Source organism: Amphibalanus amphitrite, unplaced genomic scaffold (assembly GCF_019059575.1).
Source record: "Amphibalanus amphitrite isolate SeventyFive unplaced genomic scaffold, NRLGWU_Aamphi_draft 000329F_arrow, whole genome shotgun sequence".
Lineage (NCBI taxonomy): Eukaryota > Metazoa > Arthropoda > Thecostraca > Balanomorpha > Balanidae > Amphibalanus > Amphibalanus amphitrite.
Window position 1 is genome coordinate 445,026 of NW_024881824.1, and position 25,121 is coordinate 470,146.

The 25,121-nt window shown below is 56.3% G+C and overlaps 1 protein-coding gene across 3 annotated transcripts in view; it reads right to left on the bottom strand.

Annotated features, from left to right (window-relative positions):
- LOC122388647 (equilibrative nucleoside transporter 1-like) overlaps positions 1-25,121 on the bottom strand; it is a 56,381-nt gene that overhangs the window by 28,003 nt on the left and 3,257 nt on the right. Inside the window, exons 3-4 of one of the 3 annotated variants that reach the window (XM_043379880.1) lie at positions 22,873-23,071; positions 6,813-7,058 (exon numbers count right to left, since the gene is read on the bottom strand). In XM_043379880.1, coding sequence (XP_043235815.1) covers positions 6,813-7,058; positions 22,873-23,071 — 445 coding nt within the window. Of the gene's footprint in view, positions 1-6,812; positions 7,268-22,872; positions 23,072-25,121 lie in introns of all 3 variants that reach the window. The other 2 variants (XM_043379881.1, XM_043379882.1) reach the window with 2 other exon arrangements.

The window sequence follows — 25,121 nt, forward strand, 5'->3', positions numbered from 1 at the left end:
AAAGAGCTTTCCGTACACCTTCATTGACTAGACGTAATAGCAAACCCATCAGTATAAGAAAAAATCTAATCTATACCGGTACTGGTAACCTACGCTTCGTTCTACCGTATCGTGCCATCCACTCTATCCAGAAGTAAAATCAAACCCATTATACCACAAAAGCTTCACTTGTCCCACGCCAGGCACTGTCCAGTGTCCATACACCCCATAGCCCGGCCATCGCCTAGCGGTTATTCCATCAGCAGCGGCAGTCGGCAGCGCACCATACATTAGGTAGTTCGTTAGCTGGAGAGCCGCCAGCCTGTGACCGGCTCTCACGCCCGTCGCCTAATGAACACATGGTGCAGTGCCCTCACGGCAGAGGGACCGGGCAACGCCCACACCTGCTAGAGACCATGTGTCCTGTCGGACGTCATTAGACACCACCTGGCACGTGGTGATACGCTGTGCAGTAGTGTCATGTGTTGAGAGTATGACACTTGTAACACCATAGAGAATCTCAACATTTTGGGTGTCAGTCAAATATCATTGGCACCATCTGACGAACAGCAAATGTGTCTACTAGGAACAGAGGGCCTGGCAAGTAACATCATTATGATTCCTGTAGCACAGAGATCGCTAGGCCCACCACGCGGCGGCTGTTTCAATTTGAAACCCAACCCGACTGTGATTATGTGTCCAAGTTTAATCTAGTGGCAGACGGCACAGTAATGTCGGGCATGAGGACGGGATGGCAGGCCAAGAGACCAGAGCAGACCAGCGGGTTTGATGCTGCATTGAAATTCGATTCAAGCAGATCGTGCCTGGAGGAGATATTGCTACTTTACTGAAGTTGCAAGTCGGACGGGCGTGAAGCGGACCTTGCCTGACAAACATTGACCCATGGCTGTAGCAGATAAACTAAGTAAAACCCCCGTAGCAGATACTGGTTCCCTTTCTACAGTTCCCACATTTCTTAGCCACTTGCACCAATATCCTTGGACAGTGAAACTACCACGTTCTCCATAGCTGACGCTATGCGGAAAATTTCAGTCTTTACGTCGTTGGCTGCACACAGCTACCGTCAAATACATTCCCAAGCCCAGCCATAGCTAACGGTATTGTAACTGTGCCCCCCCGGTTTCCACTATCACCGTGCGGTGCAGTATGGACGGCAGTCCTTTCACGCGAGCTCGATATCGCCGGGGCCCTGCTGCCGTGGCGTGCCGCGTCAGTCAGCGGCCTCTCTGTAAACTGCCTCCGTTAGCGGACGGAGTCACAAATAAACAGCGGGCTGATGAGCGGGGAGGCAAACTGCTGGCGGTAGTGTACCGGCCAGACAGCGTCTCTGATGGGGTTACAAAAAAAGCAGTAGCCCGACGCAATAATCTAGAAGGAATTACTAACAAGGCACCAGCCTAACCCAGGCGTAATCAACGGAGACTATCAATAAAACACAGCCAGCTTTACTAACGAATGAAAGGCTGACTTGTATGATGTAATGCGATTACGCAACATGTGCCTGACAATCGATAACGTTCCATTGCGATGAATTAGCGTTTATAGCAGCTACTCGTTAGTGGTTAGGGAGCTCGACCCCTGTTAAAAGAGACCCTCGGGCGACACACATAGCCCTGCGATGAAATCAGTTCTGGTTTCGAGTTTACAGAGCCGCACGCCGTCCGGCACGCCGCATACACGGCTGCAGCCGAACATCGCTCACCTGCCTAGCACAACTGTGTCGGCGGTTGCTGTGGTATCGAATGTGACTGTAGTATGTGAGTCAGGCATTGCAGCGTGCCCTGTGAGCCCGCCGCGGCGTCGGCGAACAATGGGGCCGGGTCGTCTTCTTCACTTGACACCCGCCGCTGAGTGATGGCCGCCGCCGCGACGGGCTGGTGTGGTGAGTGTGCCGGCCAGCCAGTCCTGCTCTGGCTGGCCGGCCGCGCGGTCCATATATACAGTCTACACGTGGTTGTTCCCGTTTTACTTTCTACAAGCTATTTCGGCCTTACACCAGAGTGAAGACGTCATGACGACGACAGCTTCCGCGTCAGAGACGGTGCTGACGTCAGTGACAGGGCCGGTGATGTCAGTCACCTGGCCGGCAGCAGCGGCGGCTGCCAGTCACCTCAGCAGTAGCGGCGCCCCCAGCCAGTCGCCTGGCCGTCAGCGGCCGGCGGCCCCAGTCGTTTTGCCGCCATTACCCTTCGACGTCCGCCTAATCCCCGAGTATGACGGCAGCACCGACGTCGTGGAGTGGTTTGGCCGGACTGAGATGCTGTGTCGGCTGCGTGGTGTGCCGGTGGAGTCAGTGCTGCCGCTGCGGCTCTCGGGCGGTGCGTTCGCTGTTTGGTCACAGCTGCCCGCCCACAGCCAGTCCTCGCTGGTGGCCGTCCGCGGCGCACTGTATGCAGCCTTCGCCCTTGACCAGCACGCAGCGTACGAAGCCTTCTCAGCACGGCGGCTGAGGCCGGGGGAGTCAGCTGACGTGTTTCTGGCCGACCTGCGGCGGTTGGCGGCCCTGTTCGGCGGACTGCCAGAGCGCGCGCTGACCTGCGCGTTCGTCGCGGGGCTGCCGGACGACGTCCGCCAGACCATTCGCGCCGGCTCAAAGGCTGAGGGACTGGACCTGACTACCATCGTGGTTCGCGCACGAGCCATTCTCAGCAGTGAGCGAGTCTCAGCGGCGGCAGTGCAGCAACGGGCCGTGGCACCGTCCCCCGACCAGCGTCCTGCCTCGCCGCGTAGTCGGCCTCGGCGCCCTCCGCGCCGCATGCGCTGCTGGGCTTGCGGGGAGCTCGGTCACATCGCGGCGAGGTGCCAGCAGCGATCGGGAAACGGAACCGGGGAGGACAGGTCAGCACCGCCGTCCTCTCCTGCGCAGCACTGAGCGGTGCGCTGCCCATCACGCGGCTGAGGGTGGAAGGCCGCGAGTGCAGCGTCCTGATTGACACCGGCAGCACGGAGAACATCATTTACGCTCCCCTCTGTACGCAGTGGAGACCGCGGCAGGTGCGCGTGACCACCATCAGTGGGGGTCAGCTGGAGTGCTGCGGTGTTGGCGCCGTGGTCGTGGAAGCGCCGACGGGCCACCGCGGCACACTCGAGACGGTGGTGGTGGAGAAGCGGCCTCTGGGAGTGGATATGGTCCTCGGGATCGCAGGCGTCTCTGCACTGGGTGGCGTGACCGTGCTCTCTCCATCTGAGGTCCGCTTTTGTGGAGCGGTGTGCAGTGAGCCACTGGGCGTGGATGCGCCGGACTTCCGTGTGTGCTTTGACTCGGCGGAGCGGAGATGGACCGTGGCCTGGAAATGGCGTGACGGCGAAGGTCCCGAGTGCCTGACGAACACTGTCGCCCAGTATACAGTGCCGTCAGCCGCACGCCGTGAATATGACGCGGAATTGGACGCATGGATCGCACAGGGCTGGCTAGTGCCGTACGATGAGGACCGCCATGGGGCGGCGAAGGGACTGGTGCCGCTGATGGCTGTGCAGCAGAGCAACAAGGCCAAAGTGCGCCCGGTAATGGATTACCGCGAGCTGAACGGTTTTGTATCGGCTCACACAGCCGATGCTGATGTGTGTGCGGATCAGCTCCGGAAGTGGCGCCGTCATGGCGCAAACGTGGCGGTGATAGACCTAAAGCGCGCCTACCTGCAAGTGCATGTAGAGGAGCGGCTCTGGCCGTACCAGACTGTGATGGTTCGAGGCCAGAGGTTTTGCCTGACACGCTTAGGTTTTGGCCTTAATACAGCCCCTCAGATAATGAAGGCCGTTGTGAGGTCCGTGCTGGAGCAGGACCCGGACGTACAGCGTGCCGTCCTTCCGTATGTGGACGATCTTCTGGTAAACGAAGACGTGCTGAGCGCAGACAGTGTGGTGGCGCACTTCGAGAAGTTCGGGCTGAACTGTAAGCCCCCAGAGCGGGCAGCCAGCGGAGCTCGGCTGCTGGGCCTGCGCGTCCAGGCAGAGGGCGGCAAACTGCAGTGGACTCGGGACAACGCGGTGGGAGCGCCGCCGGCATCTGTCACGCGCCGTGCCGTGTTCTCGTGGTGTGGGCGGCTGGTGGCACACCTGCCCGTGTGTGGATGGCTCAGGCCTGCGGTGGCCTGGCTCAAACGGCGTGTGAACCAGATGACTCGGGCGTGGGATGACGTCACCGATGACGCAGCGCTGCGTGCTCAGCTGGACTATGTTGCAGGCCGCTTGAATGGTGACGACCCAGCCCGCGGCACGTGGTGCGTTGAGGGTGACGCCATGGCTGTTTGGACGGACGCCAGCTCCCTGGCCACCGGAGTCGTGCTGGAGTCAGCGGACGGTGACGTCATCGAGGACGCGTGCTGGCTAAGACATAATGAGGCCACGCACATCAACATGGCCGAGCTGGACGCCGCCATCCGAGGCGTCAACCTGGCTGTCGCCTGGGGAGCGCGGACAATCGATCTCCGCACCGACTCGGCCACTGTTCATCGCTGGCTTGATGACGCCATCAGCGGCCGCGCGCGCCTCAGAACAAAGGCGCACGGTGAGCTGTTGATTCGGCGACGTGTGGGGATCATCTGTCAGCTGGTCGGTGAGCTGCAGCTACGACTGTCGGTGACGCTCGTGCGGTCGGCTGAGAACCGAGCTGACGCACTGACGCGAGTCCCCAAAGACTGGCTTCGTAACGTGAGTGTGACTCGAGAGTGCGAGTCTCCATCGCCCGGAGTCAGTGCGGCGGTCGTCTCCGAGCCGCCGCCTCTGGCCGGTGCCGCCGCTGGGCGTGCCGACGGCGGTACGGCGGACGAGCTCCGTGCAGCCGTGTGCCAGTCACACGATCGGGCCGGCCACCCCGGTGTCCGTCGGACATTGTACTTTGCCCGCCGTGATGTGTCGCGTGACGTCACCCGGGCTATGGCTCGTGCGGTGGTGGAGAACTGTGACGCGTGCCGCTCGATTGACCCGGCACCGGTGCGGTGGAGACATGGCTCGCTCGGCGTGTCTGTCCCGTGGCAGCGCATATCCATCGACGTCACCCATCACCGCGGACAGAACTACCTCACCGTCATTGACTGTGGGCCATCGCGCTTCTGCGTATGGCGCTCGCTGCGTCGCGCCAACGCCATCGAGATTGTTGGCCACCTAGAGCAGCTATTTCTCGAGCGCGGAGCCCCTGAGGAGATCCTGACAGACAATGACACGGTGTTCCGTGGCCGTCATATGGCTGTGCTCGCGGCGCGGTGGAGAGTGGCTCTCAGATTCCGAGCTGTCCACGAGCCAGGCGGGAATGGTGTGGTGGAGCGGTGCCATCGGACAATCAAAGTCATCGCCGCGAGGCGCCAGTGTACCGTGGCCGAAGCGGTTCACATTTACAACGTGACCCCGCGCGATGGAGTGACGGCAGAGTCCGCCCCGGCATCCGGGGTGTATCAGTACACCGTGCGGGATTGTATTCGGTCCGCGCCGTCTGACGCCGCTGAAGCTAGCGAGCGGCACTCACTCGTGTCTGACGACCGGTGTCGTGTTAGGCCGCCGCTATCTGACGCCACGGAGGCTCTGGGGTCACCCCCACTTGTATCTGACGGGGCGCGTCTCAGAGTGGGGGACAGGGTGTGGGTGCGCCGACGTGGGACACGCTGCACAGATATGTCACGGCGCGGGACGGTGACGGGCTTGGTGTCGCGACAGGTAGTCGAGGTCGATGGGGTCCCATGGCACGTCAGAAACGTTCGTCACCGATGTGACCGGCAGGACAGCGACGGGGACAGTGACAGTGTCGATGACGGCGACGGGGACAGTGACAGTGTCGATGACGAGCCGCCATTGTACGTGGACTGTCACTGGGAGGCAACCGAGGACGGCGCTGACGCGGCTGTAGACAATGGAACCACCGTGCGTGCTGTGCCTGAGACATTGCAGCACACCACGGAGCAGACGGGGACTGAGCCCCCTGCAGCCGAGCCGGCTGTGGCTGAGCCTCCTGCAGCCGAGCCGGCTCAGGTCGAGCCGGTGCTGCTGCGGCGGAGCGCCCGCCTGCAGAGTCGGATGGTCCGTTAGTGGTGCGTGCGTACTGCAGTGTGGTCCACTGAAAATGTACTAGTATGATTCTTGAGTATCAGGTGGGAGTGTGTCGGCGGTTGCTGTGGTATCGAATGTGACTGTAGTATGTGAGTCAGGCATTGCAGCGTGCCCTGTGAGCCCGCCGCGGCGTCGGCGAACAATGGGGCCGGGTCGTCTTCTTCACTTGACACCCGCCGCTGAGTGATGGCCGCCGCCGCGACGGGCTGGTGTGGTGAGTGTGCCGGCCAGCCAGTCCTGCTCTGGCTGGCCGGCCGCGCGGTCCATATATACAGTCTACACGTGGTTGTTCCCGTTTTACTTTCTACAACAACTACGAAAAGCAACGAGCGCTACGAAGAAAAGCCGCAGCGGTGCCCCGACACGGCCAAGCCACTGCCCAAACAGACCTCTCTTCCCGACCGACGGACAAGACAAAGTATGCCAGAGCCCCTGCAGCACGGCACAGAGTTAATGGACGATAACGAGTAGCTCTCGTGCGCTGCGGGTGCGCTGTGCGGCGCGGGACAACACCCCCAGGGAGCGGCGGGGAGAGGGCGGGAGGACTCCGCCGCTCGACAGAGCAGCGCCGCCTGGAAGCACCTGGCAATGAGCTAGCGAATATCTGGCACCCCGACGATGCATATCTGCCAAAGCCCGACGCCCGCCGGCGGGGGCGGGCGGCGGGGCGGGGCACCGCGCTACGCTACAGAGCAGCTGGCGGCCGCAGCTGCTCCGGCTGCAGCCGGCGAGCCGCAGCTGAGAAGCCCCGCGCGCCAGCGCTGGTCACTCACGAGTCCGTCGGCTCCTCCTGTAGCTCCAGCTGCTCCACCTCTCCGAGACGCATCTGATCGTAGATGCGCTTGGAGACGTCCCTGCCGCGCGCCGCCGGACCCGGCGGCCGGCTGGGCGGCTGCTGGCGCACCAGGGTGCGCGGGGTGCCCAGCGCCGAGCCGCTCAGGTCCTCCGTGCTGGCCAGCGGCGCCGCCTCGCCATCGGCACCGCCGCCACCGGCGCAGCTGACGCCGGAGACCATGGCGCTGCGGCACCGACACCGGCGGTCACTGCCCGGTCACCGAGGTCCCTGCTCGGTCACCCAGTTCACCGCTCGGTCACTGAGGTCACTGCCCGGTCACGAGCGCGGCGCTGAGGTCAAGTCACTGGTTATTGTCACTGGGTCATCAGTAGGTTACCGCAAGCACACGAGATGCTGTCTTCTGATCAGTCGCCACTGCTTCACTGAGTATCGCTGAGGGTAAAGGATAGGCGGTTACTTGGGTACTGGGTTACTGGGTTCTTGGGTATTGGGATCACTGCGGAAAAGATGGGTCACGAGGGTCAACAAGCGGGTCATCTGGTCGGAACGACAGGCACTTAGTCACTTCAATTCACCCAAACTGAACAAGTCTCCCAAACGGTTCACTGCGCGTCGCCACGCCACCCTTCTCCCCCCTCCGAGCGTCCACCGCACCGCGACTGGTCCGGCCCGTCGAGACGCGCCGCGTCGGCAGCGTCGCTCGCGCGGACGCGCCCACAAGTGTGCCGCCGTCGGCGACGCTAGCGGCGGCGGCGGCGGCGCTGTGCTTTGATCGATCTGGCGCGTCGGGCCGACCGGCCCATCCCCGGCGGCGGGGGCGGGGGCGGGGGCGGGGGCGGTCAGCTGGTCCGGTCGTCAGCCTCTGGCAGACTCCCGGGCAGATAGCGGCAGATACTGACAGATACACTGCCAGACAGCGGTCAGCAGCGGCACACGACGGTGGAGGCTGGCTCTACCAGTGCAATGACTGCCAAGTCTCTCACAGCCTACCCGGCCGGATGCACTGTGCAGAACTGAACACCGCCGCCACCACCCCTGCCGCTGTGGGGGTCTCCGAGGAGGGCCGCAATGATTTCACCAGCCCCGACGAAAGATTATCGCGGCTAGCAGGATGCAACATAACAACCCGACCGACGCCGCCATCGTCACGGGGCGCCGCCCTCCCCTTCCGCCCCGCCCCTGCTCTCGGGGGGACAGAGGACTGGGCCGCCAATCAGGGCCATCCGCTGGAAGGGCGCCATTGATAAAGGTGATGGGATCAAACGGCCGCCGGATGTTGAGCGATAGGAGAGGCGCGACGCGCGAGTGGGAAGCTGGTTATTACATGGGGAGAGAGGGAAAGAGGGGAGAGACGAGGAGAGGGAGGGAGAGAGACTGAGAGGGAGATGAAGATAGAATAGAGGAGATGAGATGGGCGAGAGAGGGAGGGAAAGAGAGCGGAGAGAGTGAGAGAGAGAGAGAGAGAGAGAGAGAGAGAGAGAGAGAGAGAGAGAGAGAGAGAGAGAGAGAGAGAGAGAGAGAGAGAGAGAGAGAGAGAGAGAGAGAGAGAGAGAGAGAGAGAGTGGGGAGAGGGGAATGTAGTGGTGAAGGCTAAATGGGGAGATGGTCGGGAGAGGGTGTGGAATTGGAATAGTCGGCCCTTCTAAGGTTGTTGGCACGCCCCTCTTTCTTAACGGACTATTATCATTCAGTGAGGAGCAGACAGCCATGACTCAGCAGCAGGTAGAGCTGTTTCCGGCGGGAAGAGAGAGAGAGAGAGTGAGAGAGAGAGAGGGGGAGAGAGAAGGGATGGAGATGGAGAAGGAGAGGGGGAGAGAGAGAGAGAGAGAGAGAGAGAGAGAGAGAGAGAGAGAGAGAGAGAGAGAGAGAGAGAGAGAGAGAGAGAGAGAGGAAAGAGAGGGAGAGAGGAAAGAGATGGAGAGAGGGAAAGAAAGAGGAAGAGAGAGAATGTTGGTGTTTCACAAAAGTAGCTCCACCATTGAAACTAGTACAATTATGGCGTACGGGTAAAAGCTTTTGTCTGCGGTACCTGGCGGGTACACGACAGGGAGACGGGTGCTGTTACAAGCGCGCCCTGACCGCCCTGATACGCATACGACAGTGTCGGGTCAGAAAGGAATGGGAAGGGGAAGCCGTACGAGGGTTCAGATAGGCGGAGAAAGAAGGGAAGGTAGGTGCCAGGCGGAAGGACGAAAATGGATACGGGAATCGATCCGGGAGACGAAGCCATAAAGCCGATAAAGATTCATATAAATAGCTACAAGATAAGAAATAAATAATGTATACTACTAAATAAAATCGAAATATATAAGTAGGAAATATACATAACGACAATGAATAGAATCATTCATGGGCTAAATGTGTAGGTACCAGACACAGCCAGTATACCTCATGGCTGATGGCTGAAGAAGAAGCGCAAGGAAGGAGCCAGATCGGACCACATGTTATACAGCCTAGGGACATCGTCGTTCTCAGGGGGACCACAGGGAGAGCGGTGGGACCCAAGGCCAGACCGCCATAAAATCGCCGACCCTATTCCGGGAAGGGCAGGGGAGGACCGGACTGCTGGGAACCAGAACACCGAACGCCATCCGACGACAGCCAAATGGCCGGCTACAAAGAGCACAGCCGCGCCATCCGGTGTAGGTTCGGACAGGCGGCGGCCTCCGGTTGGTTCTACAAAGGCCCTGTTTGAGGGTACAGTGGCCGGCTGGCGGCGGCTGGCAGCTGTGCATCGAATGCCGGTAAGATCAGACGGTCGGGAGCAGGTGGGCCCGAGGCCGGGAGAATAAGTTATGGATGACCGCAGTGGTTCATAACTCGGACCAGTCGTTCCCGCAGGGCCATGGTGGAAAGTGGTGGGAAGGAGCTAGACCGGACGCGGCTGGAGAACCAGCGGCCGCGCCCGCCGTTCAGCGTTCAGTCTACATAGTGTCCACCATCCCCCACCACCTCGATCTCAGCTCTCATGGCCTTGCAAAATTCTCACAGGCCACGAGTCACCGCCAGATTTGACACGGGCCCGTCGTACCCACATCCTCCCCCACCCTTCCACTGCCACCGCCCACGCCTCACAGTCTCAAACCGGCAGATTGCACTGCACGGTGGTGCCCAGTCGTCCCTGCCGCGGGAACCCGTGTCGGACGTCCCCAGCCGGCCCCGGGCAAGGTCGCCAGACAGCAGCGAGCATGGCCTGCCGACCGGCCCACTCGGTCGCGGCTGAGAGCACTACAGTTTGCAGTGAACTCCGAACATCGCGGCTGCCGCCGCGCCACCGCGGTGGTCAGGCGGTTTCAAAGTCGCGCCGTCCGCACTGCGGCAAAAAGAGCGCCACTTATGCCGCCCGGCGCGCCGGAATGCGCCCGTAGGACGCGCCATTAGGGGAGGGGTTCGTGCCAAGGCCGTTCCTGCCAGGACCACGCGGCTGGGCGAGGAAGGTATAGGGACGAGCGACCGGACCATCGAAACACTGACAATTCAAACGCCACGCCCGATCTCGCACTTGCGTAATGCGCCGCCTCGCACAGCTGTTAGCACACTTTGCACAACGCTCACACACAGGACGCTGCCTCCTCTCGCACAAGGTAGCACGGCACTGACGCTGTGCGCACTGCAGCAGCGCTACTGGCGCCGAACTTGAGACCGCCGTCCGCCGCCGCCGCGGCAGACATGGCCAGCCAGCGGGGAGCGCCGAGTCGAGGGTCATGGGAACACGAGTCGCCAACTGTCTGCCCATAGGCGGTAAATTTCACACTCGGCGCCGTTCAGGAATGGTAGGGAAATATGAGGCGCTGCCATGCACTGTCTGCTGTGGTGGATAGCTATTCAGGTCAGATTATGGGAGCGGAAGAACAGTGGGTCTCGAAGGTGGAGCCCTCCTGAACTGCTGGGGACGATTGGGGGAGGGGAGAAGGAGGGGCAGAGAGAGTGACAGATAGATGGAGAGAGAGAGAGAGAGAGAGAGAGAGAGAGAGAGAGAGAGAGAGAGGGAGGGAGGAGGGAGGGAGGGAGGGAGGGAGGGAGGGAGGGAGGGAGGGAGAGAAAGAGTGATGAATGACAGAGGAGTGGCAGCTAGACAGAGTACCGAGACAGATGGACACGGGGCGTGGCAGGCTGGTGGCGCCGGGGTCAAACACCGCGGAGACGGCACACAGGTGGCTGACCCGGTCTCACCGCCCCCGCCCTCCGCCCACTGCCCCCGGTGGCCACCAGCTGTTCGGCGCAGCCACCGCCCGCCGACGGAACGGCGCCGGTGCCCCGCAGTGAAGTTCCGCCAACGCCCTCCTACGTACTCGACGCCGCAAACACCGACCGGCCCACCGCGCCGCGCAAACACAAACACACGCAGACGCACGCACTTCGGGCGACGCGCGGCGCCGAGGTATGACTTAGCACTATCGATGGACTAATATAGCGGGAACTCAGAACACAACAGGATGACTTGAAAGTTATTACAGGGCAGAGAAGGGAAGGACGAAGGACAGTTCAGGAAATGGAAGGGCAGGATATCGCTCAGGACGAGTAAGCTAATATAAACACAGAAAATGGCACGTCAGGTCAGGTCGGGACAAGCCAGGTCAAACTCAGGTCACATCGACGCAGAGCGTGTCCTGCCAGAAAATAATGACAGGATGGGACAGGCCAGGAACTTACAACCCAGGTCGCCAGGTCAGCGCAGACACCATCCGTCACTCTTCACCCCTGCACGGCCCACCTGACCGGCGCGCCGCCGGTACTGGGACCACAGTCCACGTGGGGCTCCTCCGAGGCGCCGGCGCCGGCGTCCGTCGGCACCGCGTCGGCGCCGACGAGCATCACGTGACAATCAATACTCAGCTGACGCCCCCGCCCCGCCCCGTCGGTCCGTTGGTGTCGACAAGAGGCCACGCGGAAGCGGCCAACTGTGTCGGAGGGCGTCATGGGTCGACGACTCGTGAGAGAGGGAGGAGTAGAACACATGGGAAGCAGAGAGGAGGGGAGTAGCGTGACGCACGTGGCCAATCACTGCTCTTCTTCCGCCGCTTTATCGCTCTACCGTCACGAGCTGTCACGGGCGGATAGCGACTGTTACTCTTCAAATGGGGGCGTGCAGGAATGAGTCACGACAGGCGAGCCATACCGAGTCATTGCAGAGTCACGTCATACGCTAATCAAGTCACGTCGGATGAGTTTGCTGCGATCGTACAGCTGAGTTCTCCGCTGAGTACCATCGAGTCCCAATCTAACCCCCGATGGGCGGCCGCCGACGGACGTCGAGTGCTCCCATGTTGAATCAGTGGCGCAGCCAGGATTTCGTTTCGGGGGGGTCATCGCCTCCAAAGCGGGCCCCCTAGTGTGCGGGCCCCCACCCATTTTCAGAATCTTTCTATATTTCATACGCATTCTGCTGAACGGGCCCCCCTTTACCTACACACGATAATCCCTTAGCGAGTTTGAATCGGAAAATTTTGATAGAACAATAGCTCGGTAATCACCCGGTGTTCAATTTCTACGCGAATTGACCATGACAGAAATATGTTACTATGAGATTGAGGTATGAATACGTAATCTTTCGAGGCCGCCCCGTCCGCAATATGCATAGCATATATGTAAACGGAGCTGTTGCCTGCTTCTATCGGACATATTTAAGTATTCCCATGTGCCTGTCCTAAATCATCTATTGGCTGCTGTAGGAGATTGTGCCTTTTATCATCCTTCTTCATTACGTGAATTCGCTCACAAGAAGTTTTAACCCTCGCCGGCGCAGGGGGAGGGATGATGCAACCCCCTAAGGGTTTTCGCGAATAACTCGCGTAAAAAGTGGCCGATCGCGACAACACTTTCAGTACCCTCGCGTTGATCAGTTTTACACCTACCCTATATAAATTGCATGACCCTGACTCAAGTGACCTTTGACCTGTGACCTACTTTCCGAGACCATGTTTGGGCAGAATCGCGATTTGGCGTATGCCGGCTCGCATTAGCCGCGCGCTTGCAGTCTTTCGTGGTTTCAAGCGTTCAAACATGTGAGTTGATGCTGCTCCCATGCATTAGGGTGGGTGTCAAGGTTACCTGAAGGTCAGGTCAGGTCATTGACATATGATGACCTCGGTACTTTTTCGAATTTTACATGTTTCTAGGCTAGTTTTTGGAGCTGAATCCGAATTTAGCAACCATTTGAACATTCACGAAGTAGTTTTGGTGCCTTCGTAACATGTTACGAAGCTGCTAGAGGCGGCTGACACGTAGGTACTACAAATACCCGGCAGGACCCCTACTGGTTGACCTGACCTGACCCGACCTGACCTAAATGCATAAAGACATCATCTGTGATCAAAACTAACATGATAACTATTCGTGATCAGCACCCCGAAAAACCCTATAGCAGCACACTTAACGACGTTCTAACAGGTCCCGATTTTCCCGATTTTTGGGTCATTGACCTGACCTGGAAGGTCAACCAATGACCAAGAACCTTAAAATTGAGTATCATCGGCTTACTCTCGTCACGGGCAACACGTTCGTTTTTTTTTTTCCCGCGAAGCTCTAGCTCAATCATGGCCAAACGCGGGGGGGGGGGTCGCACCACCCTCCCCTTGTGCCGTCGAAGGACGCAAAATGGCTGGAATGGCCTGTGCCGGCGAGGGTTAACGCGCTCATATGGGACATGTATTGCCTTGGGCCGGGTTTGTTGTGGTGGGTGATGTGGTGACGTAGATTCTGTCTGCTATCGAGGTCCCGGCAACACGAGCACCTCGATGCGATGGATATTTTTTCCCAAACCAAAATGCTTAGCCGCCAAAAAGCAATCGACCGAAATGGATACATGACCCACGGACACAAGACCAACCAAACGCCCACCGATCGAAATACCCCTTATTCGTGTTGCGGAGCAAGCGGTCACCCTAGCGGGCCCCATTCAACCGGGGGCCCGGGCCCTATCCACACGGGGGCGCGGGCCCTATCCACACGGGGGCCCGGGCCACGTCCACCTGGGGCTACGGCCCCGTCCACCCGGGGGCCCGGGTCCCATCAATCCGGGGGCCCGGGCCCCGTTCTCCCGGGGGCCCGGGCCAGTTCTCCCTGGGGCCCGGGCCCGTTCTCCGGGAGGCCCGGGCCCGTTCTCCTGGAGGCCCGGGCCCGTTCTCCTGGGGGCCCGGACCCATCCACCCAGGGATCCGGTCCCGTTCTCCCAGGGCCCGGGCCCCTCCAACCGGGGGTCCGGGCCCCGTTCTCCCGGGGCCCCGGACTCATCCACGGGGGCCAGGGCCCGTTCTCCCAGGGGCCCGGGCCCGTTCTCCGGGAGGCCCGGGCCCGTTCTCCCGGGCCCGGCCCCATCCACGGGGGGCCCGGGCCCCATCCACCCAGGGGCCCGGGCCCCATCCACCCAGGGGGCCCGGGCCCGTTCTCCCGGGGGCCCGGGCCCCATCCAACCGGGGGTCCGGCCCCGTCCACCCGGGCCCCGGACCCATCCACGGGGGTCAGGGCCCGTTCTCCCAGGGGCCCGGGCCAGTTCTCCGGGAGGCCCGGGCCCGTTCTCCCGGGGCCCGGCTCCATCCACGGGGCCCGGCCCCATCCACCCAGGTCTCTCTCTCTCTCTCTCTCTCTCTCTCTCTCTCTCTCTCCTCTCTCTCCTCTCTCTCTCTCTCTCTCTCTCTCCTCCTGACAGAAATTTCGGGGGGGTCAGCTGACCCTCTGACCCCCCCCTGGCTGCGCCACTGTGTTGAATCATCAGTGGTCGAGCACTGCCAATGTTGAATCATCGGTAAGTCGAGTGTCCCGCCTCTCGGGTCAACAGTCGCTGGCTATAATGACCTCCTCCCCTCCCCTCCCGGCGCTGGCCCACGTGCCGCGTCTATCCGCCGGGGCGGGGCGGGCGGGGCGGGCGGGGCGGGGGAGGGGATGTCACGGCCTGTTGGCATGGTATGTACGGTTCTCCAGGTATTAGTCGTTGGTCGCTCGGCGAGCGGGAGGGCAACCAGTTCCGCCCCTGTATCGCGTGACCCCTTGCTCCGCCCAGTTACGCACGAGCGTACTCCACGCCGCGTATAGCGTGGGGAGGGGAGGGTTAGAATGGTGGCATGTGTAGGCTAGAACCGGTTTCCACCGCCATGCCACCGCCCAGCGACATGGAGCGGGGTCGGTGACCAGGCGCAGGGAAAGGTCGAGGTCAGCTATAACGTAGAACTTTGTGTCTCTCTCCCCTCCGCTGTAACGACCGCACGACAGCGGCCGGCCGCCGTCAGGCTAGACATGTCAGGTCACCCGCAGTCAACGGGCTCAGAGGGTTGGTCGAGTGCGCGTCCGTGGCTGACGACAGTCTCGACCATGTGCTATGGTGCCGATAGACTAGCGTAGGTAATAAGTTTTTGTTCAGGCTGCTGGGGTGTGTCATCTTGATATGATGCTTTGTAACATGTATGATACGCAACCTCGCTGGCAGTGGCCGAGAGGAGGGGGGGGAGGCGGGTGCCGCCTCCACATGGTTAGTTTTGTTGATAGCTGCGAGAGCTGAAATTTGGCAAGCCTGACCTCTGTGTTCAAGCTGAATTTTTGACAGCCGCTGTATTTCACCCTCGCCCATATTGGTGTTTTGCCAGCGTCTATCGTAAAGAGGGGGAGGAGGGTCCGTTGGACCCCTTTGCCGTTCAGCCCCTAATCGAGCTAGAGCTTCGCGGAAAAAGAGCGTGTTGCCCGTGGCGAGAGGAAGCCGATGATACCCAATTTTAACCCTCGCCGGCACAGGGGGGGGGGGTGATGCACCCCCCCTAAGGTTTTTTTCGCGAATAACTCGCGTAAAAAGCGGCCGATCGCGACGAAACTTTCAGTACCCTCGCATTGATCAATTTTACACCTACCCTGAAATTTTTTGACCCTGACCCAAATGACCTTTGACCTGTGACCTTTTTTCCGAGACCATGTTTGGCCGGAAATCGCGATTCGGCGTATGTCGGCTCGCATTAGCCGCGCGGTTGCAAGCTTTTCGTGGTTTCAAACGTTCAAACATGTGATTTGATAATTGCTCCCATACATTAGGGTGGGTTTCAAGGTCAGCTGAAGGTCAGGTCAGGTCATTGACCTTTGGTGACCTCGGGTGACCTCGGTTCACTTTTTCGAGTTTTACATGTTTCTAGGCTAGTTTTTGGAGCTGAATTCGAATTTGGCAACCATTTGAACATTTACGAAGTAGTTTTGGTGCCTTCGTAACATGTTACGAAGCTGTCAGAGGCGGTTGACACGTATTACGAATACCCGTCACAACCCCTACCGGTTGACCTGACCTGACCTGACCCGACCTGGTCTAAATGCTTAAAGACATCATCTCTGATCAAAATTAATACGATATTCGTGATCAGCACCCCGGCAAACCACAAAGCCCACACTTTACGACTTCTCTAACAGGTCCCGATTTTCCCGGTTTTTGGGTCATTGACCTGACCTGGAAGGTCACCCGATGACCTAGGACCTTAAAATTGGATATCATCGGTTTCCTCTCGTGACGGGCAACACGCTCGTTTTTTTTCCGCGAAGCTCTAGCTCGATCAGGGGCCAAACGCGAGGGGGGGTCGTACCAACCCCCCTTGTGCCGTCGAAGGACGCAAAATGGCCTGTGCCGGCGAGGGTTAAGGTCCTAGGTCATTGGTTGACAGGTCATATAACTCAAAAGTCGGGGAATCGGGACCTGTTAGAGCTTCGTAAAGTGAAGCTGTTATAGGGTTTTGCGGGGTGCTGATCACGAAATTCAAGTTAGTTTTGATCACAGATGATGTTTTCGTGCATTTAGGCCAGGTCGGGTAAGGTCAGGTCAGGTCACATGTTACGAGTGAACCAAAACTACTTCTTAAATGTTCAAACGGTTTCTAAATGCGAAATCAACTCCAAAATCTACCCTAGAAACATGTAGAACTCGAAAGAGTGAACAAAGGTCATCAAAGGTCAGTGACCTGACTGATCTTCACGTGACCTTGATACCCACTAGAATCCATGCGATCAACATCCTTTCACATGTTTGATCGCTTAAAGCCACAAAAAGACAATAAAACGCGTTCTACTCGAAATACGCCAAAACGCGATTCCGGCCAAGCATGGTCTCGGAAAACAGGTCACAAGTCAAAGGTCTTTTGAGTCAGGGTCATGCAAATTATAGGGTAGGCGTAATATTGAATAACTCGAGAGTAGGTACTGAAAGTTTCGCCGCAATCAGCCGCTTTTTGCGCGAGTTATTTGCGAAAAACTGAGGGTAGGAGGTCTGTTCGACACCCTCCTACAAGTGCGAAGGTTAAGGTCAGGCCGTTGACCAATGGCGTCAAAAGTGAACCTCTGTAAGGCCCAAAAATGTCGCGACGTCGCAGCACCCTTCGTGCCAGGGGACTTTTCAACGGGGAATGAAGCTTATATGATCTGATCTAGTACTATCTCCCAGATGCCTCACAACTTGTATGTAGCTATCTCGTATTTTTCTTAAGAGTCACCTGAAGTCAGGTCAGTCACGCAACCTCACGATTATTAATCAACTGGGAAATATGAAAACTGTTATTTTGGCGCCGGGAGCCATCTAAAGCTGTCTCAAGCGCATGAATTCGCGATTTTATACAATTTTTGCAAGCCCCAGCATTCACTTTTCCATTCTTAAAGTTAGGCGACTTCATTTATGACGTCACTAAGGTCACAGGAGATTTCACCAAAAAGTCCCGATCAAATTGAGCTAGCGAGTCGGGAAGCCACCAGTGGACTTGTAAGGACCTACCGCATCGAAGAAGCGATATGACCTCCTTGAGTCAGCCTCGTGGCCTGAGTGGCTCTGCCCTGACATGACCTTAAATTGACCTCTACAAAAACAAAGCGTTAACTATTCGACGCGTTTGAGCATGCAAAACTCTTGGCTCTGTAACCACTTAAGGTGAAGTTGTTTACCAAAAACCGATCCCGCGACTTGGAGCACTTATACTGACCTCAGAGTTTATCGGTGGACCTGAGACATTCAACTCGGGTACCAGTTGCTGCATCTCATACGACGCACGCGCTCAGTTTTATCCGCAAGGCGCTAGCTCAATTAGGGGCAAAAAGACGGAGAGGGGTCGTAATCGCCCCCCCCCCTCGGCCGGGGTATAAGCAGAAAACCCAAAATTCCGTTGAAGGTTAACCCGCGCCCTGGTGGGGTCTGTTTATAACGCGACCTGGTGGGGGGGGGGGGCTATTTTTTGCCCCCCCTCGTATCTCCGAAACTACTGGACGGATCCGCAAAATTCAAACGGCGTTCGAAAGGCCTGTCAAATTTGTCGAAGGAAACCAAATTTCATTGACCTCGGGGTCACCGATGACGTCACAGGTCAGGTCAAAGATGAAATGTTTCACCGTTCACGGGTCTTCTAGGGAATGCGCTATAACACCGAGGAAAACGCATTTTGTCGAGAATCAGCGGTAGGGCGTCAGTTGCCTAGTAGATATGTTGCTATTAGAGGTCACTAGCAATACCAGGTCAGGTCACAGGTCAGGTCACCAAGGGTCACAGGTCAGGTCACATGAGCCCAACTTTACTAAGGTTGTGTGATACATGTTTTATGGCCAATTTTTCATTTCCAACTCAATGGTGTTGGTTATAAGACTATCAGGTACGGCTTAGGTCACTTTCTGGTGAAGTTCAGGTCAAGGTCAGGTCAAGGTCAGGCCAAAAAAGGTCAAATTTTAAAGTTGATATTTTTGCATAAATTGGGTATTGATTCGATGCAGCTCGTCACGGGGAGTCTAATGGTGGTCTTTGTTTTGCGCTATGGGGTCTAGAATTGCTAAAAATTGAGTTTGAAAATTTGACGTCATCAATTTTGAACAGTTTTTTCGCTATAACTTCGCCAAAAAAGGAGGTATCAATCTCAAATTTGGTATATGGATGGAAGGCGGTAAGGACTATCACATGTATTCCGGTTTTTGCGAAATTCAAAAAACTTTTCGGATTTTTTCGATTAGTATATCAAAAAAATCTATTTTTTGATTTTTGGGGTCAAAATCCAAAAATTTCAAAAATCCGAGATAGCAGTTTTGTAGCCCTGTCCAATCTACAGCTTTTATGTCTTTATCATTTTTCTGTATTTGCAAAGCTATAGGCCTGACAGCTCTTCCCGCGAAACCCTTTTTTGGGTCGAAAACGGCAGAACATGACGTCACTCTGACGTCATTTCCGGCCAACCTATCATAGCCTTTGGAAAAATTTTTGGTCACAATGTGTAAAATTGATGTCCGGGAGGGTACTGAAAGTTTGGTGACGATCGGCGCAGCGGTTCTGGAGATATATCGAAAAGTCTGGAGGGGGGGCAAAAAATAGCCCCCCCCCCCACCAGGGCGCGGGTTAAGCACTGAAGTGATATATTATGATGCGAGAAGGTATAGGTAAAAACAAGCATGCACACGAGCGGATGTGAATTAAACTGTTTGAGGTATGCCTTTTTTATTATCCATTCGATTTGCTTTAGTTATTGGTAAGAACAGATACAACCAAGAAGAGCGCCCCTGAAGAAAAGGTGGCGCACCGGACGGGTGCGATTTTAAGGTCCAAGGTCAGTCGGGGACCTCTAAGTTCGGATCAAGCGCTGCTTGTTAGGGTTAAAACTTAATAAAAAAAAAAATGGGAGCAAACAAGCATCCCGATTTTGGCAGCATCGTCATGCTTTGTCACGGCACTCATCCACTCCCTCGGCCGAAATATTAGTTCCTTTTTGTATGAGTTCTGGCATAATCCCGCACATTATGCTGCATGTTGTTTGCCATGAAAAAAGCATGTTCAGCTACGTTCTACGCAGTACGCACTAACCTAACCACCATCCCATCATCCACCACTAGCCACCGTCCCGTTCTGTGATCCGTTCCACCCCACACGAATCAGCCGAGATACTAGTCAGTCGGGCTAGCGCTATCCTCCCCTCCCTTCCTGACTGCACAGCGCTAAAACCCAGAGCCGAGACTTCCCGAGCGCGACCTCTGACCCCACGCGGTCCGAAGGGTCGGCCGATGCCTGAGGGCGCGCCGCGCGCCGGCCACCCGGATAGCCTCTGCCGAGTCTCCCTTTCATACACCGTTTACTACGCGCTCGATTCATTCATGATTCTGTGTTTCCGCGTCCCTCTCGCTAGGTGGCACCATGGATGTCATAGGCGATCCCAGGAAGATTGCGGCCAGAATACCCCAAACGGCAGAAAATGAGGTTTTTGGTGGATATCTCGGAAAGTATTTGGCATACAACGATGAAATTTCACAGTCTCGTGGTAAATGTGCATACACATAATCCGGGTTGATACTTATGCATTTAAACATTATATAGGACCAGATATGTCCGAAAAAGCAAAACCAACAAGACTTTTACTGGAGAGCCGTACACCAGACGGCGGGCCGGGACGCGGCGGAACACCTGTGGCAGACGACTAGCGGCCCGTTACGGGTGCCGACAGACCCGAGCGGTGCGACTCGGCTCAGCCCGACTACCTGGCCAGAAATTTGGCCGGAAAGCACACACAACTTGACGACCAGCTAAGCAACTTTGGAATGGTCGGGAATCGGGATGCAATAGCCTTGGAGTCATCTGACAACTTCAGAGAGTCGTACCAGTCATGAATGAACCTCTCTTTGAGATAAGTTTGAATCCCCTTGACAGTGAGGAAACTCCGCCAAAAGTTATCTCGGAAGTTTGAAATGAGGACCATTTCGACGCGAGAACTTCCTCAAACGACATTCCGCAGCAGAGATCTGTCGCGATCTGTAATAGCACAGTCCCATTCAAAGGAGATCAACTGCAACGTCTACATTTCTGGCTGGTTCCTCGCTTTGATGCAACACACAAATACGACACTTAACCCTGAAAAGCATCTTTTGATCTTCCCTTTCCGACCTAAGATGTTGTGACATGACGTTGGCACATAATCATTCCGCTGGTCGAGCGCCGGCGGCGCCAAGCCCCGACCACCAAAGACGCCCAGCACGTTCTCTGTTCTGGGAAACTCACAACTGTCAGTGAACCTGTCTGCTGCGTCGCCTGGCCAATAGAGTCGTCGGCATCGTCCCATTCGCCATTCTTTGTTTTGCGACGGCCTAAGCACGTTTACCAGCCAGTAACACGAGTTTCAAGGCCACGAAATGAAGGCGCCGCTCTACATTTGCAATGCATGCAACTTGCCGCTTTTTGTGGTCGTCGGACGACGTTCGCCGTGCCAACTCCTCGCTTATTGTCATTCTCGACGTTCACGACGCTGCAACAAGTGAAGGCTGTGTTTGTCCGACCCTTTGAACTGCGGACAATCAGCGCGTCGCTTCAACGGCGTGATGTTCCCAGACCGAGACCGAGCCGATCTGTCAGGACGGCGAAGCCATCGACAATTCGGCCGACCATTCGTCGCAGCAGCTGTCGCGTCGCTTGACATTCAGACCTCGCACCAGCCGTCAGCCGCAGCCGAATTGAGCTCACACTTTCAACAGCGAGCTTTTACAGCTCAATGGGCCGCCGGCAGCCAAGTCGCCATCGACCCTCAATTCTAGTTCAACAGTTGAACGGCTGTTGGGTCGGAACGGCCCGTCACCGTGCCCCATTCACCACACCGGTGCTGTCTCATTTGGGGGCGGGCTGACGTGTTCCACCGCGGCAGGCCAAAGCCGAGCGCCGCGCGACGCCACGCCCGCCCGCCTACCGACCGAACCGGCGCGACGCGGCGTGGGCTGGCTGGCATTATAGGAGCTACATAGCCACATACAGCGGTATTTACTACAGCAGCGGTGAGCGGCTCCTAGCCAGGCAGCGGGACCGCGTCAGGCGGTCCGCAGGAGCGGCTGTTGGTCGCCGAGGCGGGACGGACCGTTGACCGTCCCTCGCCCGCCGGCTCGCCGGTCCGCTGCGGACTCCGCCGACCCGCTGCGGACTCCGGGCGGTCCGCTGCGGCACTTTCCTTCAGTGACGGGCCGTCCTCGGGCCGGCCATGAGTCGGTCGGGTGACAGGGCCAGTCGAATCGCGGGCGAGCCGGGTCGGCGGCAGAATCCTCTGAATTGAGCTGCCCAACACCCGACGCTCATACGCTGGTGGTAAGGGAACGAGCTGTTGTGGGAAACTCACGGCAAACCTAACTGCAGTAAGACGCGCATTGGGCGAACGAGTTATGGTGCCCACAATACGAGAAGTATGCATGCCATTTGTGTCTAACAAAACCAAACATGCAAATGTGTCCACATAACTCGGAAGAGCACATTTATACTAGACAAGGACCAAATTAAGCAATAATTAACACACCTTGAAGCGCCCTGTTTGTCGTTCATGTTCATTTCCCAGTACGGGCTTCCCGCATGGCCTCAATGACCGCGGCTCCTTAGCTCGCGTGACGACTTTCCTGGCCGCCAAGGCGCCCGCATCGAAATCGCGATCGAAATCGGGCACGGAAGGCGGGCTCGGCGGCCGCTCACACAGATGATGGCGGCTAGGTATCGCTGGTCGAGCCACCACGAGCGCACCGTGGGATAAAAGGCCCCAGAAACCGAGCTACAGAGGCGGCCGTTCAGAGCCCGACAGCCATATGGCTCTGTAAATCCTCCCGGAAATGTTCCCGCCCGGCAGCCTATTGCAGCTGAGAGGTATTTGTGTTCAGAGACCGAGCGTTAGCGGTGAAAAGAGCCGTGGTTTGGGCTGACAGAACGGAAGGCATAGACGTTGTTTATAGAATGTGTCCGCCACACACGTTCCGAAAATACGTTTCGAGGAAAGAGTTTACGACTGTTCTGCAGTTGTGAGGCTAATGCCCCTCAGACAACACGGTAAAACGTACATACGACACGATGTTCCGTTGTCGCCGCACTAACGGCTGAGAAAGTCCAAATCGCTTGTAAACTGTTGCTCGATGATCGATCTGTTGTAAGATCACCTATACAACATGACAAACTAATGCTACTCTGGTCTTCGTCTCACATCATCCATGTAACCACTCGCAATCTACCTATAGTAACTACGAGTCCGACTGCCTGTAAAAACCACCACCACCACCACCACGACTACCACCACACACCACACACCACCACCCTGCTCTGTCCTAACCTGTCGTGGGGCGGCTCGTCGTCCGGCAGTTTCTCCGCCGTCACGTCCAGAAAGTTCAGCTGCTCGGGCGGAACGTTGCTCGCCTCCCACGCGGGGCTCAGCTTGACCGGCTCGTCACGAGGCGTGTACACCAGGGGACGCGGGGCGGACGCCGGGTCCACGAACGGGTGACTCTCGGACGATAGTTGACTCCGGTCACCTGGGGGTGCCGGGAGAGGTCACAGGTCACCGTCACCGTAAAGCGGACGTCAGGTCGTTTTTGACAAAGGGTGGGGTCAGAGTACATTTTCAAAGGCGAATTTATGCATGTTTCGGGGTAAAATTAGAGGTTACCTTAGAGATAAAAGTGCATAGCGCCGTTTGAGGAACACATTAACATCATAATTGGTAAAGGTTTGCAGTTATCGTTACAATCTACATACATTTACACACACGGACACTCTTCAAGTTTATGAACACAGTACACACCCATCAACACCCATCAACCCGATGTTGGCACAGTCACCGCATCCAACACAGTAAATTACACAGTGCTATCGAAGATACATTTGCCAAACATAACCACACACAATTGACATTTTATCGAATCAACCCACTATCAGTAGAAAGCGGTAAACTTCAGAATCTTCTCTTACCTTTCCAAGTCATCAGAGCAATTCAGCAGGAATGGAGGATAAATAAGGCATGCAGTGATGAGACAAATATGTAGGCATGAGCCATGCTGCAATCACGCTGATGCACTGAGCGGAAAGCCCTTCAGTCAGACGATCGGTAAATACAATCGGCCCTCAACAACGTCCGCTGAGGCTTCTAAGCGAGCATGGTAAAATGTGGGTATACGAGGGAGTATCGAAAAGTTCTGATCATCACCATGAATTAGATGTGATAGAAATTTGATTTTTTTTTACATGATGTTCATTACTCCTTTACAAGTCACCACACACGACCGCAAACTTATTGCATCGTTTCTTGAGCTGCCTCAGGCGGTCATTGTAGGACCTTCGCACTGTCCCGTAAATCACTGCTCCACCTCATCAATGACGTCATTTCTGTCCTTAAATCACCGGCCATACTGTGGATTCTTCATCTCCCGTAACAATCAAGAGTCAGTTAATACCCGGCCAGGTGAATTTGTTAGATGCGGTAGGATTTAATGTCCACATCATGTTGTTTCTTCAATCACAACTCAGGACGGATGGGCGGGGGCGCTGTCGGTGCGGATAAAACATCTTTCTTGGGCTTTTTTGCGGCGATTCTGCTTGAGGCCATCTCGCAACTTCTTCAAAAGTGTGCAGTAGTGCTTGCTTATCATTATCCGACCATCATCAAGACAGTCGGTAATGACTATCCTAGGCCAGATCCAGAACACTGACAGCATTGACCTTCCATATCGGCTTCTGCATCTTCGCCTTTTAAGAAGGACAGATGTGCCGTACTTAAACTTCTTGATCATCTTTTTGTCTCTGAATCATACACATAGACCCAGCATTCGTCACAAGTCATCAAATGATCAAAGATGTCTTCAATTTCCTTAAAAGGCCTAGTTTTTATTTTGAAAGGCCAAGACGCATTTTTCTCTTGAACAAAGTAGGCACACGAACTTCTAAGCGGGCTGACTCCCTTATAGTCCGTAGTTCTTCGCTGATAATATTTTCAGGCACTGCCAGCATTGAGACCTTTCTGTTGCACAATCATCTGAAAGGTCACACGACGCTCTGTAAGGATGAGGTCCTCCACTTCCTTCACAGTCACCACCTTGTCGGTCACTGGTAGTCACTCACTTCTTGACTCCCCTGCAAGGGCCATGCAACCAAGTTGAAAATTATTTCTTCATTTTCGGTAAGTGCATGAGATGGGGTTTCTTCGCCATAAACTAATTTCACGTTCTTGATGTATTTTCTCAGTGTGATACCGTCTCAAATGCATTAGTTGGATGACGGTTCGCTCCTCAATGGGCCCAATACTCATCTTTTTTACTTCTAAGTCTCTCCTACATAAGATAAAACCACTTCTCAGGATTTTCTTTTCGGGAACATTGTTCTTAAGAACCAAATATAACACCAACCAAAAATCATCCAAATCGGTCTATATCTTCTATGTGATGATCAGAACTTTTCGATACCCCCTCGTAGTTTCCACATCAATACAATCTGCAGAGACGTCCTTATGGCTTGTCTGCCGGACCAGTTATTGCCAAAACAGCAACTGATCATGGATGAGCAATGAGCACGTGCCGGAAGTGATGTAAG